Source organism: Macrosteles quadrilineatus, unplaced genomic scaffold, assembly GCF_028750875.1.
Source record: "Macrosteles quadrilineatus isolate MER2022 unplaced genomic scaffold, UCM_ALF_1.0 Scaffold_6__1_contigs__length_79288215, whole genome shotgun sequence".
Lineage (NCBI taxonomy): Eukaryota > Metazoa > Arthropoda > Insecta > Hemiptera > Cicadellidae > Macrosteles > Macrosteles quadrilineatus.
In genome coordinates, this window is record NW_026542599.1 from 22,737,319 (window position 1) to 22,755,173 (window position 17,855).

General features: G+C 31.1%; 1 protein-coding gene across 7 annotated transcripts in view; it reads right to left on the minus strand.

The window, feature by feature from the left end:
* The window catches only part of LOC128996649 (uncharacterized), a 249,939-nt gene that overhangs the window by 4,072 nt on the left and 228,012 nt on the right, over positions 1-17,855 (minus strand). For 3 of the 7 annotated variants that reach the window (XM_054422069.1, XM_054422075.1, XM_054422072.1), the window contains one exon: positions 4,410-4,576. In XM_054422069.1, the coding sequence (XP_054278044.1) occupies positions 4,410-4,576 (167 nt within the window). Of the gene's footprint in view, positions 1-4,409; positions 4,577-5,713; positions 5,801-11,469; positions 11,662-12,522; positions 12,641-13,423; positions 13,482-17,855 lie in introns of those variants that run through there. The other 4 variants (XM_054422073.1, XM_054422071.1, XM_054422074.1 and 1 more) reach the window with 4 other exon arrangements.

Consider the following 17,855-nt stretch of genomic DNA (forward strand, 5'->3'; position numbering starts at 1 on the left):
GCAATATTTTCATTATTTAAATAAAATCGACATACTGACAAGAAGAATTTCCGACCGATTATTCTATCAAACAGATGTTGGATTACTTGAATCAGAGTCAATTCGCGGCAGAATGTCAATATAGGGTTATTAACGAGGGGAATTTTTCGGACGTTCTTGTCGTTTCAACCAAGAGATTTTGATGCTTGTCAAACAATTTCTGCAATTAGGTTTATTTTTATAGATCTTAAAAAACGGTTACTAACATAACCTAGACTGAACGATCCGCAGGGGGAATAGGAAAATAGAGTACAGTTTGAGGAAAAGAGCCCAATTATATTTAAATTGGGACAAAAGGAACAGCAGGAGGCAAATTTTCGAACAAAAAAAGGAGTACAGTATGATGCAAAGACATCCCATGTTTGAACTAGACCAGAAGTTCAATAGAAGGCTAATGCTGGAACAGGAGACCAGAGTAACATGAAAATAATACTTGTATTTGAACTGGACTAGGTAATCAAAATGCGTGTGATGTACGAACATGAGAACAGTGTATCATTAAACAGGAAGTCTTATGTTTTGGACATATGAGTTAGAACGTGTAGGTACCACGAGTAGTAGAAATTTTTATCAAGAGCGGAGAAAATTGACTTTAGCTCTGACTTGCTTTGATTTTGTGAATCAGAAGAACTATTTGGTAAGGAATATGTATAAGTTCATTGAGAAGCGTTCGATCAGCTCGGAGGTAGTAGAGTTTAATTTTGGGGGTTAGTTTTATAAAAGTAACATCGTAATAAGAAATATTGACAGAATTTGTAGATTTTATAAAGTGATCGATTAAAACCTTAGACTAACAACATGGGACTAGTAATTACAGTTAATTGATTATGTAGCTCAATATTACAGACATGACCAATTCTTAAGAACACAAGCAATTAGTGTGGTTTCAAAGTGAAATCAATCAGTTTCATTATTACAGTCAGTTGTGGCAGGCCTCTTGATATAATCAGTAGCTATATGGTACAATAACGTTTGTATTACAAATTGATAATTGTTCATTGAACAATGCAAACATTAATTTGGTGGACTCTGTTTGTTTGGGAAAACTAATTATGTTCTAAATATGTAATTACCTGTGGCGTAATTATCTATTGGAATTGAATAAAATTATCCAATACACAAAAGGCTCTCTACTGACACATAATAATTGCATTCGTTGTTTTGTGTTAAATTGCAATAGTGAAACAAGAGATTTACAAAAGAATATTGTTGTTTATCTAGGGAGCTTAAGTTTTAATTTCAAATGTGAAATTACCTGGTCAAGCTTAAATGTCATCATTTGTATGTATATTCATTTAAATATATTTTTTCGACATTTGATGAGGTGGACGATTTGGTAATCCTTAAGATACTTAAATATAAACAATTTATTAAAATACGTACAGAATGCATGTCAATTTTCAAAAATATTTCGGGAAATCAATATATATAATATGAAATGTAATCAAAAATTTATTTTTACTCTGAGCCCTTGACAAGAGGATGAAGATGATTAATCTGAACATGTAAAAATAAATAACAATACTAATTGGAGCAAAGCATTATAAAATATTTAACAAGATCCTTTCCCTGACAAATAAAAAAATATCCTCTCTTGTGAAACTGTTGATTTGACTGGCTAAATAACAGATTTCACATAGATATTTACTTGAGCATTCGTACGTATCTTGGGGAGCTTCGTTACCGTAGTTTGCATAGACCTAAACCTGGGACCAATTTACTTTTCTATTTTGGTGTCCCCAGAGGCCAAATCACTATTCGATTCACACTAATTGGTAACCCTGAATAAAAAGAAATAATTTGATCGAACCAAGCTTTAAAACTATCTAGTGTTGAATGATGGATGTGTATCAATCTCCTACAACATGTTTAAAGAATCACAATATTCTTTTCTGCGTCATCTTCTCGATACTAAACACAGGTATAGTAACTAGCCATAAACAAACTGATAGCCTATTTTAAATGAAAAAGTTGAGTAAAAATCCAATCAGAGAAATAGAGATTCGCTTAGTCTGAAGGTTAGATGCGGCAGGAGTATATTTTAATAATAGTCATCCTCAAAGTTTTTCAACTTTTTAAGGAAGTTTATTATATTATCTGTTTAAGTCAAGGTTGTTTACTATTCCGAAATATATTTAACACAGAAAATCAACTTACTCTATGTAACAGCAGAGTACTACCGCAAACTTACTTTGCCAATTTCATGGTATAATATGTTTCAAACTTGTTTTGCTTAGGGTGGCTTTTTGTAAAAGAGCTATTTTTTTAAATTGTTGCCCAATTGTTTCCAAGACCCTGGACAGTGGCTACAAAAAGTTGTTTAAAGTATTACAGCGGTTTAGGAATTAGTTCAAGAACGTTTTGTAAATAAATTTAACAGATTGCATTTTTATACGGTTTAAATATGTATACATCTTTTGTATATGGAACACAGTAGGTCAGTCAGAGTATGATAGGGCTAACATTAACGGTATAAAACCTACCATATCTTATCTCTTCTACCCCCACTGCCCCATATATCTTATAGGCTAACTTATCAACAATACTACTTCTTCATGTCTAGATCACCGCATGGATAAACTATCCCTTTTTTACTGACAGTTAAGGTAAAAGAACTAACTAAAAAAAATCTTCTTACTACCAATACTTTGATTTTATCAAATATAGTTTATAGTATAAAGTTTTTTGTTGTATCTCCTGATAAAAAGAAAAACTTGCTCTGGGCTTGTTTGTCATTAATTTGTGTAGGAGTCGTAAGTATATTGTATAAGAAGAAATAAAAAAACCCGGGTAATGTGAAAGCAGTACTTGAGGAGCGATTGTAGGATATTAACCCGCCCGGGGAGGTACAGTCTCGTCAACAAACACAATATACTGTTGTATAAATATTTGAGTACGATTGTTGCCAAACTTACATTGTGTCTGGAGTAAAAGTGAAACGAATGGCAAAGCTTGGGCTGTAGGTTGCACCACGATTAATCATGCTTTTTCTAATTGTGTGTAATTTTTTAAATTTAAAAACAAGTAAGCTGTGGAAAATGTTTTTTTAGTCGGTAATGCAAAAGTTTATGAGTTTTTAAAATAGTATTTTCGATCTTTTCAGTATTTGTCACATTTTTTACCTTTTACCCTCAGGGAAATTACATTTGGTCCGTTATGAAAATTTAATTTGTAATAAAAAAAAAATGCTTGTGGCTGAAAATACACACAATTGATAGTGAAAATTTCGTAAAATGCCATTCTGATTAGGCTTAAAGATTTTCAGCTGATATATTCAATAAAAAAAAACTTACTATTAACACTTTTTTGTGCATAAAGATTGAAACAATTCTTTTAAAGAAAGTTAAAACAGCGGTCAGAATTTCCAAACGTATAATGTATTTCCATATACTTTAAACAAATTTCCATTGAGATACTGTCTCCCTAAATGTGATTAGGATATTCTTTTTCGTGTCTAGTTAAATTTGTTAGTAAAACAGTAATAAGTAATCTTATAAATACAAGAAACCAAGGTTTTGACAAGGAAAAGAAATTTCGTAACAAAAAACATAACAAATCCGGGAAGCAGTTTCCGAATGATATGCAATAAAAATTATATTTGTTAAGAGATAACGCGTAACGTTTTAACCAATCGTAGCAATCATACGATGATTGGTATCGTTTACAACCGTCCACAGCCACCAATTATAGCCATGGCAATTAAAGGTTTAATAAAAGCAATCATATACAGTTCAACACATTTTACATCGAGTGTAAATACAATTGGCCCATTTCCCTGAGCAATTTATTTTTATTTTCCAGGAACTTCAAAAACGAATCTAAAAGTAGAGCTTTAATAGTTTATGAATGCTAGTCATACGTAATTTAATCATAAAAACGAGGAACCTTTTCTGTTCACCAACCTCATCCTTCATATCTTCTAAGTCAACAATTTTAATTTTAGGTCACTATACCCATTTATATGAACAAACCAGAAAATAATTATGAGTAAAATTAAACTTTATTATTATTTTTTTAAGAGGTTAGCGGCCTCTTTTAACCTTGAATTTGCCCGTTCTCGTAGACTATGAGCCTGTGCGTAGAACGTATCCAGCAAAGCAAGGGGTGAGCCGGTACAGTACAAGGGTGGCCAGCTTCCGAACTCACGACATCGCTGCCTTGGGCCCAAAGTCCATGACGCTACCGACTGAGCCACCGACTTAAAGTCGTTTAGTTGTGGCTAATACAACAAAGACGGGCAAACATCGTACGATAAAAACTGACCATTTGGTAATGAAATCGTGTTACTCTTTTGTAGACACCATGTAAGATAACAAAATAATAACCTAATAGATTTTTGAGGTGTTAAGATAATGAATAATGAACCTCACCTGCGTATCTGAGGCAGTAGGAGCTGACTGGTGTGCTTGCATGCGTCCACGCAGGTCCTGCGGAGTTTACGGATCTTCTCTCTGAGCTCCGGACAGTCACGTGACGTCCCTATGTGGATGAGAAGATCTCGGAACAACGCCACCTGACTGTTGATCTCTGTGATTAGCTGAAACACCAAACACACCATCACCAAACAACTCGCACCATCCACAAAAACTCGCACCATCCACTTCAACATTTGCTGAAACATCAAACATATCATCACCAAAGACTCGCATCATAAACAACAACAAGCATCATCCACAACAACGTGCATCATCCACAACAACATTATCGGTAAACATCAAACACACCATCACCAACAACTCGCACCACCTACATCAACATTATCGGTAAACATCAAACACACCATCACCAACAACTCGCACCATCCACAACAACATTGGCTGTAATGTAAAACACACACATCATTACCAACAACTCGCACCATCCACAACAACATTGGCTGTAATGTAAAACCCATTATCAACAAACACGTGCACCATCCACAACAACATTGGCTGTAATGTAAAACACATCATCATCAACAATTCGCATCATCCAAAACAAAATTTGATGAAAGATCAATCACAGTATCAACAACAACGAGCATCATCCACAGCAACATCTTTCACACAACTATTAGGTATACAATATAGTTTATCTCACCCCATAAAGGTGAGATGGTTTTAGTGTACATACTAATAATATCTTTTATCTTGAAATTTATAAAAAAGCTAGTTAATACAAAAACCATACAAATGAACTCTATTTTACACTCTAAACTCATTTAAGTTATTCTACGCACTACTACTACATCCATCACCATCAATATACGAAAAGCTCTGATGTAACTGTGTATCAAGAGCTTTTTGAATATGCCACTTTGAACTTTATACTTACACACAATTTATAATTATTAAACTGTTGTTTGAAAAATATTATCCAATCACTATTCTGGAATCAGATCTTATATTGGTAATGAATTAAAGTAAATTGAACTTGAAAAAAATATAAGTCAATCTTTTGAGAGAAAAATCTTTGGTCGTATGCTCATAGGCTTTAAGCAATCGATTAAATCAGAACCCTAATTCTCCGGCTTTTTCCTACTGGTTTTTCCAATTAGTTAAAACTACTAGTTTCACAAATATGAAGTTATAAAAATTGTTTAAAATAGGCCCAAACAGAAAAAGTTGATAAAACTGACAAAGGAGTTTTGTTAAAAATATTTGTAAATTATAAAACTATCTTTCATACAACTTACATCGCCAGCTGCGAATCTTCCAGGCATATCTTTTCCTCTTTACCTACTCAATAAACTAACAATTTGTGATGTACAAATTTCTGTGTACTGTAATAAAGAACGAGTTAGAAAAAAATTCTAAATTATTCAGTTTTGAGGATTAATTTGACTTAAAATCTGTTTTCTACTTTACATGATTTAGTGATTAAAAGACGGGACGAGTGTCGAGTGAAGGTATACAGATATAAATCCATGCATATGCAAATACAACTGTGATTGAAAGGGTTTGTTTTGTGCCTTCATCAAGTCGAAGCTATTCAATGAATACAAGTGAACATGTTACTTGGAGTTGAGTTATGTAAGCTACCATCTTTATAAATTCCAGTTACAGTTAGTTTTTGTTAAAAACAATGGATAAGTATAGGTGGTGTAAAATAGAGTGGCGAGTGGGTACTCATGTGGACAATAACTCCACCCTTACCTTCGTCGCTTTTGTTATTTTGTACAGTCATCTTGACAAACGGCCTTTAGATTAACTTAATACATCTTGCTTATGTTGGGGCTTAAGTGTTGTTTGGAGCATTTCCTCAGACCCGAACTAGACGCCATCCTAGTCTACACTACCCTTTAAAAATACCTTTTTTTATTGGTTAATATAAGAATTTTTTTATAAATAAATTAAATCGCAATCTAATTACTTGTCAAATTCTGACTTAGTAATTAAATTAACAACAAATTGGCAATTTGTTTGATGGTATGGGGTAAATACTTTTAATATTTACGAAGCACATCAATTGAGTAAAATTTTCCATTTGATAAAAATATTTATTTATTAATTTTTTTTATTTTTTTTTATAAAGTATTTATAGTTTAAACGTTGACATCCTCACTTACAAAATGTTATCAATATCGTGTGATTAAAAATAATTTTCATTTATTTTTCAACGTTGTATTTTGAAATAATGTATACATTTAATATGGTAGATTTTATGTCGATAACTAGTATTACCATCAAACGTCTTATAATTTTAAGTTAAGAAACTATGATTTTATGTTTTATATTAATAAATACACGCTTTTAACTTTATCTACCAGTCAGGAAAATTAAACGATGTATCAAAACACACAATTTTAAAATCTTGTCACGAGAGTTAACTATGTGCCTTGATATTATTCTTACTTTTAATGGCCTAGAAATCACTAGGACTATGCTGCTTGCTATTTACAATATTTACAAACGTAAAAATAAATGTAAAACAAGGCTGTAGGGCTTCGCCTGTCAATAAATTTCAACGAATAACTGCTAACACCCGACATAAAATAAACGTCCATTGGAAGAATACCTTTGGGTAATACATACGTCACCCGAGTGTTTTCTTATCATAAAACTGAAACACATTGATTGAAAACCAACCCAGACCAATAAAATGAAAGTGTTAGCCTGTAATGTTTTTTTTTTGCCAAAATATAATCTAAATTAATTAATGATTCTGAAAAAAATTTAGAAGCAGATACTTCACTCATTGTATGCGATTCGAATCTTAGAAGCACGGTAAAGAAAACTTCGACGTTGACCAAATTAAAAACCCTTATGTTTGCATACAGCATTTCTTTTATGCTGGGCGAAAAATATATGCATCTTGTGGAAGGGCGTGTAGAGGGGTAAGTTTTAACAACCACCAAGAATAAAGTCCCAATTAGTGTGAGTCTAAAGAACTGGCCACACTTAGGGCTGGAGAACCCTTGTGTTGGCGAGGGATGTATCTATTGTTTGTCTAAAGGAGGTTGTACCTTGAAAATATAGCGCTGCGATCTGGATATTTGTCTAAGCTGATACAAATAGTAAAAAATATTTCAGTACATAAAATTTTAGTTATGGTTATTTAATTAAGTCCTTTTAATTAATATTGTCTTTCCTAATTTTTTGTGTTTTTATTTTATTTTGTGCGTTTCACCATTGGAATGCTTCAATATTTATAAGGGAATGGTTCATACAAATCCCTACTGTTCAAAAACTACCTTCGTTAGATAGTACCAATACCTCATCCCCTAAACGAAAATTAATATTTTAGTAAAAAGCCAATGAGACAAAGAAAATTAAATTGCTCTGCATGTTTGCTGCGACAGGGGTATTTTCTACATCGAAGGACAGCTATAAATCTAACTATTTGAATTGCTTAATATATATCTTTTTATTTGGTTAAAACATATCGTCCAGTATTGGAACCAAATCAAATCAGCCTTCATGTAAAGACAATATACCTTCAAGTTTTCACGAGCCAAAAAACCCAATACCATTACTGAACGATACTTATGTATGCAAAAATTAATTAATATTACAGCGATCTACAGTTATGAGTTAACCGATTTTCCAGTGGCGAGTAAACCTTTATTTAGAGGGAAAATTTCCACGGACGAACAGGAGTGACAGTTCATTAGTGAGTTCATTTATCAAATCTTTTAAACGGTGTTTTCATTCATTTGCTCCCACTAATGTTTGAGAGCGACGAACAGCTGATGTGTAGCGTTAGCGGCAATTTATATCAGCTGTTTACACTAAATTATTACCTTTTAGGTAGTCATAGTATTTTTTATTTGCTGGGCCTGTTTTAAAATAAATTACAAACAACTACTAAATCAGCTGATCGACCAATGCAAATCTAATGGAAATTACAAAATACGTAGCCTGTAGTTTATTATAATCCCCCTGATAGTTGCTTGCTTACTTGGTAAGTTTAGTTGCTTATTTGGTCGAGCGAAGTTTCGTATTAAAATAGGTTTTAAATTAAAATTGGTTTCTATGATTACATTATATTATACACAAAAGGAGTACTTTAGTTGGCTTCTAGTTTGATGAAGTTCATTCCAAACCATCTAAACATCTGAAAATGTAATAATACTCCCGCCACTGCAAGCTTGCAGACTAGGTGAGTTTCCATTTGTCTGATCGGGATTTATTAAAATATTATCTCAATGTCTGATTTATTATTATCCCAGAGTATTACTCTGAGTTATTATTAAACAACATTAGGTTTAATGTTACGGGGAAGGAAAAGTTGTCATTTTAGCAAATGGCACACATATTGAAAATATATTTTGTTCACTAAACAACCGATATATATAAATTTGAACGAACTGAATTTTTTGCCTCGGGCGAAACTAGATGGAAAAGTAAATCGATCCCGTGGCAAGTTCTTACGATAACATTACATTAAGAGCGGCTTCCCTTTGGCGGAAATCCTCAAAAAAATCTTATTTGACTTGTGTATTTAATTTATTATGTCCTAATTTAAGTCATGAGCAAAACCTCAACTTTCTATGGATTACCTTTTCCTTGTAAAGTAAAGGGATTTGCTTTAGTTTTTCTTCATTCAGATGGAAGGATTTTATCGAATTTTCGCAAGTAAAAGATTTACCTCTTTTTTATTAATACGGCTCATTGGCTATACAACTGTATATTTTACACATCCCGTAGCGTAGTTTGCTATTTTCATTGCATGTGTTGCACAGTAACTTTTATTCCTTGAGCAAAAATAATTTTTTCGTGTGATTAATAAATACGCCATCGTACAAAATTAAAATGCGTTAATATTCAGCAATAATGAACAGATAATTCTGTAATTTTATTTCTAAAATAAAAACAAGTAATAAAACTACAACTTGATCTAGTAGTTTACATTCACTTTTTGCATTTCGCCAGCTTTTTGGAACCTTCAGGGGGTATTATTAATATATACTCATATCACTAAGCATATTGTCTATTATTAACAAGGTATTAACGCATGTCACTGGTATTGTGGTCATGTGCAAATATTTTGTAAATAATATACAGTGTTCGCGTTAGTGATATTAAGATAACATGTGAAGATGGCACACACGCTAGTCAAATGTAGGCAACACAAAAATGTAATTAATTACAATTCAAGATCTTAAAACTGCGATTAAACAAAAATGTAACAATTTCGGTCAATTAAGCTAAACAAAGGTGCAGTATGACGAAAAACTCAATTCATATAGTCGGCAATCAAATAATTTTAACTAAACCTTAGTTTCAATAAAAAAAAACGGAACTGTAGGTCTTATTGATGGAAGAATTTACAATGAAACATAAAAAATCATGCATTGCATTAATTTAAACGTAATATTAATACGTTGAAAACAAAACAATTTTTTAATGTTTCCTACAAATTTTTTAAGATACGGCGATGGTTCTATTTTCCCAACAACATTAAATAACCTTTTTTTCTATACCAAAATACAAATTTAAATAGGAAGAATTAAATATTTCTCAAGATATAGGCTAGTATAAAGTCTTCCAATACAAATCGTAATGGAAATATCGAATGTGCAAAGAAACGTCCGGTTCTGTTATTGGACGCTGAGGTGTCATTTCACACACACTGCGTCTGCTTCTGGGGTTGACACAATTTATTGTGTGTCAAAAGTCCCCAGTCAGCGCCACCCGATGGAAGCGATATTTTATAAACGACAACTTTGTTGCATTTTGTTATATCCAGAAGAATCAATGGTTTATTCATACAATTAATTGTAGTTATGTTTTCATAATTTCCAGTTTTTTTTTGTGTATTTGTAAAAGGTTTTTAGATCTTTATTAAAAAAAATGTTGTGGTCCTTAAAAATGGTGCCTCATTTCAATGCTTACGTCTTAGTAAAAAATAGTGTAAAAACGTGCAGGATATGCACAAAAAGTGGAACTAGCCGAACTGAAAAGATGTTGGTAGTTGGGACCCTTATCCATGTATTTAAATTGAATATAAATACCTCAGTGTTCAAAATGTCGTGGGGGGGTATTTTGCAGCTCTGTTATTGACAAAGTTTACCACAGTCCTTTGTCCTTTATAATTTAGAAATAAAATTATTAACAGTATTAGGTTTTTACTTTAAGTTATTGATCTACTTATGGACTCTCTCGCAGAAGAACTTCTCATAAAATGTAGGTGGCATTTGATTCAGATTGTATTTGAAAACTTTCGTACTAACACGAAATGGGAACAATGAGTTTAATTTTCATTGTTGTCCCTTCATTAAAATTTGAGAAATAACGTGTATAAACCATTGACTACTCAAGCAGTATGATTGTCTCAAAATATTCAATATGGCTTAAAATACAAGCGATTGAGGGATGAAAATACATAATAAGTACACCCCATGCTTTCACCGAACGTTGTATGACGAACAAACTAAATTTAGCCAATAAATGTTAACTTAACTACACGTTTTACGGACTTCTCATAAATCTTTCCGGGTTTTTCATTATTGTATTTAAAACACAGCTTTATTTTCAATCGAATTAATATTTTTTTACCGTACTCACAATTAGAAATACGCTTACGTCCTACCTTCTTATCCTAGGAAGGTTGGCACCAGCCCAGAATTGTTTTACTCTTTATCATGATAAACATTGACTCTCATGGAATTATTGAATAGTTAAAACCCATTGGTGATTGGCGGGATTTGAATCCGAGAATTCAGGGACTGAACCTTCCTTTTTCCAATGACCATATCACTCTCCACATTAAATAATATAAATTTTACTGACAATAAACTTAAAAAATATTTAAATCGTGTAAAAGTTTACTTATAATTCCATTATAACAGGGAGTTCATCAAGAAACCATCCAGATACATTTTTGATAGTGATATAAGTGGTATAAAAACACTCCACCGCGGAATATCAGTGTTTTCTCTGGACCATATGCAACAAAAGTTTTACTAGTCAACTTTACTCGTGCATGCGGTGAGTTAAGACTACTTACAGTGAGCGGACTTCTTTGCTCATCGTGCTGGTGATAATGTAGTAAGTGAAGTGAAGCCATCACCATGAAATGTCCGACATCTTGAAACGATCATCTGCAGTGCTCACTCACTTGTTTACGTGTGTGTGATGTATCAAAGCTAACACATTGTAATGTTGACACTATGTAATCAGTGTTTTAGGTGCAGTCTTACTGGAAATATGTGTTTGTCAGTGAGATATAGTCTAACTAACGCATTTCGAAATGCAATTAATATAAAATATACAGTGCTCACTTACTGGAAGGATGTGTTAAAGTTAGTGTATCAAATATAACGCCATCTTGGAAAGTCTTGAATGTTCTAAGGTGCACATTCACTTACTGAGGGATGTGTATACTGCAATATATATGAATCATGTTAGATCCCTTCAGTTAGGAGTTAAGTTTGTTTGCCAAACATTATGTACTTCATCCCCATTGAGTTACTTTGAGAAAAGAATAATTTTACCTAGTGTACCGACAAGGGTTTTCTATACAATTTGCTATTAAGTGTTGAGTTAAGTGTAAAGTTGAAGAATTCACTATAACTGTTTTTGTATTCTTCATGCTTTTTCCTGGGGGTTTTATAGGTATTAATTAATTTGTATTACACTTTAAATTTATGAGGATGAAAACTAAATTATTTAGTTAATGCAACAGCTTACTTTTTCACTTAATTTGATTTTAAAACACATATTTAGCCTATAAATGGGCATAAATGTAATCATGGTATAAAAGTCTTACCAGGTTGGTTTGTTATTGTAAATTAGTAATTTTTGATATTGTAAGTTTGTAGTGTTATTCTTAATTATTCGACTTATTTATACTGTATTAAAATTTGTTAGTAAATGAACTTAAACACTTTTCTTATGGCTTCTACACTAAACTGAATACAAATTTGAAACTGTGTTGTTCCTAAATTGGTTTCTTGTGTTTCAAAGTGTTACCACAATTTCGGTTTTATATTGTAACTAGTTTGGGGACTATGTTAGCAACGTTTCTACAGGGACCAGACAACATTTTAGATCAACATACGTGGAAGTTAGTCCTTCTATGGCGTTGACATGATTCAACAGTGAATATCGGCAAACCCAAGTCAGACATTGCAACTGTATCCTGTGAAGATTGCGTTGAAAATGTGTAAAAATACTGGACAAAAATCTGTAAGAGAAGATAGGCAATTCAAAATGCTATCATGCAGAGGGTTCTGTCAAAATACAAAAGCATTACAGAGATGTGCCAAAATTAGAGCTCGGGTCATTAAATCGAGGAAAATAATGTAGATGTAGTAAATTTTAGTTATATTTAGAGTAATTTGGAGTATTTTATTTTATAGTTTTGATTTGTATAAAAAACATCTTTAATTAATCATAATTAATGCCGTTATATTCTATAGGTGTTTAAATACGTCATCTGTTATAAACGTATTTGTTTATAAACATGTTTAACGGTTTAATTTTTAGCTAAAATATTTTTTATATTGTTTTAATTTTTATTAAAAAACAATATTTTACAACTTTTAGAAAATCATAATTTAGGCCGATTAAATAAATTTTAGTTTCTAAGTATAATTGACTTTACTGAGGATTTTGCCTTGATAAGTTTAATTAAGAATGAAATCATATGTTTTGTTGATAGGCAATTCAATAAAAAGTTGTGTCAAAATAATTAGCCTGGTTTAGTTCTAGAATAAAATATTTTTAAACATTATGGCATCGTTCAAAAATCTAAAACTGTTAAGTAATTAACAGTAACAATTACGTTTTACGAGCCTAAAACTAAATATGGTTTTAAATGACTTTCTAGTTTAAAAAAAATTTATATTTTTATTGTAAAAAAATCTCTCTAAAATGTAGTTTTTTGATAAACCGGTGTGTCAAAAAATATAATGGTTCAAAGAAATATAAATACGATTAATATATTCTATTTTGAATACACTTTTTTCTTAAAATAATCACCAAACACAACTCACGAGTCCTCGATGTGAAAGCCGCGCTAACACTGGGTTAAACAATAGAGGGTGAGAACTACCCCTTCACCGCGCATGTGCAACCCTATAGGGTGGTGTTGGGTTGAAATAGAATATTGTATACACTAAAATACTAGTTTAATTACTTGAAACGATTGGGTTACATTTTTGCATTGCTGAAAATATTGTTTGACTCAGTCTTGGCAGATTTTGTGAACCGACATTTTGCTGTGAATTTTCATTGCAGAATATTTGTTCAATAGCATGGACGAAAGGCAAAACTATTTTACATAAAAAAACCTCAATATTTTCATGAATTTTTACAGTTGCAGTCTGTAAAATATAGATGGAAATTTTTAACGCAAAGGTAGCTTAGTTTATGAGAAGGAAAAATGATTAAACGGTAAACTGTGTAATTTATCTTGCAAAAAAAGTATCAAATTAATATAACAAAATCCAAATGTTATTGATGAGCTTAGTAAATTTAAAAAATATGATTATTTGGAAATAGAAATAAAAAAATTAAATATAAGAATACTTTCATTTGTAATTTTTATTAAAAAGTTTTAAATAGTTTTAAAAACACTATGTGGTTTTACTTTTTAAATATAGAACTAGGAAATATTCAAAAAAAGTTTGCATATTTCTTTCCTTGAACTCGTCTGCTAATTTTAAATTTCGTCGTGCAAACTTTTCAATCTATGTATTCCCAAATGACCTATTAAATAAATAGTTTATAAACATAATATAAGAAAATAATTATGCTAAAGTATTTGAATCCAATTCCGTATCATACAATGATATATGTTAGTAGTCAGATTTTCATCTTATTCTGAAAATTGTAGTTAAGTTAAAATAAATTATGAATATTTGCCATGTATATTTTATGATGTTATACAAGTTATAAAACAATTTAAAATTTTCCGAATTTCCTTTGTTTGCCCTAAAACACAATAAAACATAAGCTTTAGAAAAACTTCAATTAAAACGGAAGCCTAGATATGAGAGGTGTATATTATTCGTACTCAAAAATACATTTGAAATATGCTGTAAACCAAATACCTTATAATATACATGGCTTATTATGGTTTTGGTTATAACGAAATAAATTATAAATTTCGGCTGACCATACATATTGTTACTTTTACATGAACGTCTGCTTTTAGAATAACCTCGACGAAGCTTCTCTGTCGCGTCAGGCAACTAAATTAAACTCTTTGTTAACCAAAAATCCAATTTGCATCTACAGGTGTAACAGCTGTTAGCTCTTAAAATAGTCCTGAGTACCTTTTGTTGGTCACTAGTAATCATTTCGACAATGTACAATAGGTATTTAAGGTTTTTTGATTACTTCAATCAAATATTGTGCTTATGAAATAATTTATTACACAAATTCTTTCCAAGGCTTTAATTAACTTATACATTTTAAAACTAAGAAAATATTAATTCATACTAGAATGAAATGTTTACTTTATTGTTGATATTGCTTATTTTATTTTTATGAATAATCTTAACTTTAAGTTATGCAACTTCTTACGCTACACCAAACTATTAACCAGTAACTATAGTCACTAATTTAATGTTAAAGATATTTTTTACTTTTCTAGTGATATAATAAAATCTTTTATCATGCACAAAAAATATTTTTTAGTGTTCCATCAATTTTTAAAGCCTCTAGACCTTAGTGGTTATAAAGACGAATAATCAGATTTTACACCATGATAAAACTTGATTTAACATAACGGAATTAGATAACGCGATTTAATAAGTAAACATGTAAACCTTGAGATTGCAAACACAATATACAAATAGTATATTTCAGAATATTTTCGTCTGAATTTTATTCCATGGATAGTTTAAGGCAAAGAAAAATACAAACTTCTTTACCAGAAAGCAAAATGCAAAATTCGCAACTCTCAATATTGCCTCCAAACTCTCTCTCTCTCTCTCTCCAAACTTTGTCATTTAAACTTTCCATTTTAATACCTTCCCTGTTTCATGAGGCATAAAATCATAAGTTTGTTGCTTTCAGGTCACAGATTTTCTTTTTCAGTTCAACTTAAAAGTGAGCAGTAAAACTGTTGCCGACTTGGGATTTAAAAACAAAACAAGATATGTATTTTCCTAACACTTCAGGATGTAGTTGAAATTAATTGATCGATAATGAGCCATATAATATTGGGTGCATGGCTATTTAGACTGTTTATTTATTGGATTTAAAAAACAATACACTTTCAGATAGAAAATTTAATGCAATTCCCAAAAATGCCATTAAAAGTATCATTATGCAGGCTAAAAGTTGAGAAAAATTATATTTTTTGAAAATGTCAAGAAATTTGGAAAAATCTAAATACTGCTGTTGCCGAAAGTAGAAGTGAGATATAACTATGCTAATAGCGTATTTTTACCACAATTTGCATGCAATGTTTTAAAATCTTTGAAACTGACTACAAAACACCCTGTATATTAAATTATAGCTGTAACTCCAAGCAATAAAACAAATTTACATTGAATAATGTACAATACTGTAACATCGTCTTTAGCGTTCACTTTAGTAGTTGAGGTTAACATGCAGGTTAATATACTGAACGACAAGAAGCTTATTGGATCTTGTACCCCCTTATCTACAATTATCAGGGTAGACTTGGTGAACATTGGCTTGACTACAACAACGTGATATACTCAATATAGGCCTGCCCAATAGAGCACTTTGAGAATAATGATATTACATAAACTTATTCAAATATATTTTTGGTTGAATGTTGTAACATGCGAAATTACATCATAAAAAAATAAACAAGAGTTTCGATTACTTTAATTTCTTAAGACTAAGGTACAGCCAGTAAAGTAAAACATGTTATCAATGAAATATGATATTCAATTTTTACAATCGAGTGTTTTGAAAGGGACATTAAAACTAAAACTTACATCTTTTATAATAAAATACGATCTTATACTTTAAGGTTGAAATAACAAATAGTAATGTATGTTTAGAGTTACTAAATGGTGAGAACAGCATTGTGTAAAGAATAAAATATAATTTTGCTAGAAAAATTTAAACTGTAACAGCTTAAAATAGAGATAAGACTTTCGCACTAATGTAGAAACAAAAACCCCAAGATCTATGAGGATGAAAATACCTTAAGGCTGAACAAAACCAACCACATAAAAATAATAATCGGCAACAAGTTTTCAATTGGTCCTCCATGACTGTTTAATGGTATAGGCTATGTCAAAATTGTAGGTTTTTATAGGAAACAAAATAAAACGTTAATACACCAATGTTGAACCTCTATGGGATTGATAACTGACCTAAAAAAGATCCAAACACATTTTAGATTTAATCTTTCACAACCATTAGGGGTTTAAAATTTCTTTCATAAAGGACAATCTAAACCCGAGTATCTTTTGGTTATATAACGCGAACCTGTTTTCGATCGATTTATTAATAGTCAAACGATAAGGAAGTTTTATCGATGAGCAATAGTAAACAAGAGTTCCTTGATTTCCTTTAATTCATTCCTTGTGAATCTAATTAAATCACAAAAGGATCCTTTATTGCAATTACCTTCTATTGCTTCTTTGAGAATGTTTATATAATTATCTTGAAATTTATTGAGTTTTTTATATTGCCATTTAAATATTTGCCATGAATTTGTATTCTAGTGTAACATTAATGCCCTTACAAACTACAATTCTGAAAATAAAACCACTCGGCAGCGAAGTGTGGGAATAGAATGATGAGCCCGTTTGTTTCGGAAAATGTAATTTGAAACCGATTGAATCACACAATTGGGATTTGATTTAACTCGACTCCACCCGGCTGTTTTTATTCAATTGTCATTTATATCCCTAGTCTCGTGAAACATATAGTCAAAACATAATACCTAAATAAACACACAATGAACATGTTTGTAGCTCCAATTCATTAGGTATTTGTAATTGAATTTTAGCGTTTTATACACCTAGTGAAAACAATTCTTATTAGGATTTTGTTATTTTGAAAAAGTTCCAACAAACCGATGAATTGGTATGTTAAATCAACATTAATATAGTTCTCGTAACAAATACAATTCAAATCAAATGTGAGCAACAACTTTAGTGATAGAATAAAGGTTTACGCTTTTTAAGGATTTAAATTTTACACGTTAATGTTAATTTATCTTCGGTTTCAAAAATAAAATCTAGCCACAGATTTAGCAAATCTAAGTTAGCAGATATACTTTCATACCGAAATTAGTAAAACTTAGTTTAAAGATTAAGCTAGATGTATAGTGACACTAGGTAAAATATACATTCTAACTGCCGTCAAAGATCAAATTTTGTGTTTTATTGTAAGAATATATATAACCAAGGTATGTGAACATGATTAGTAAGTGTATCATTATCAACTACCCTA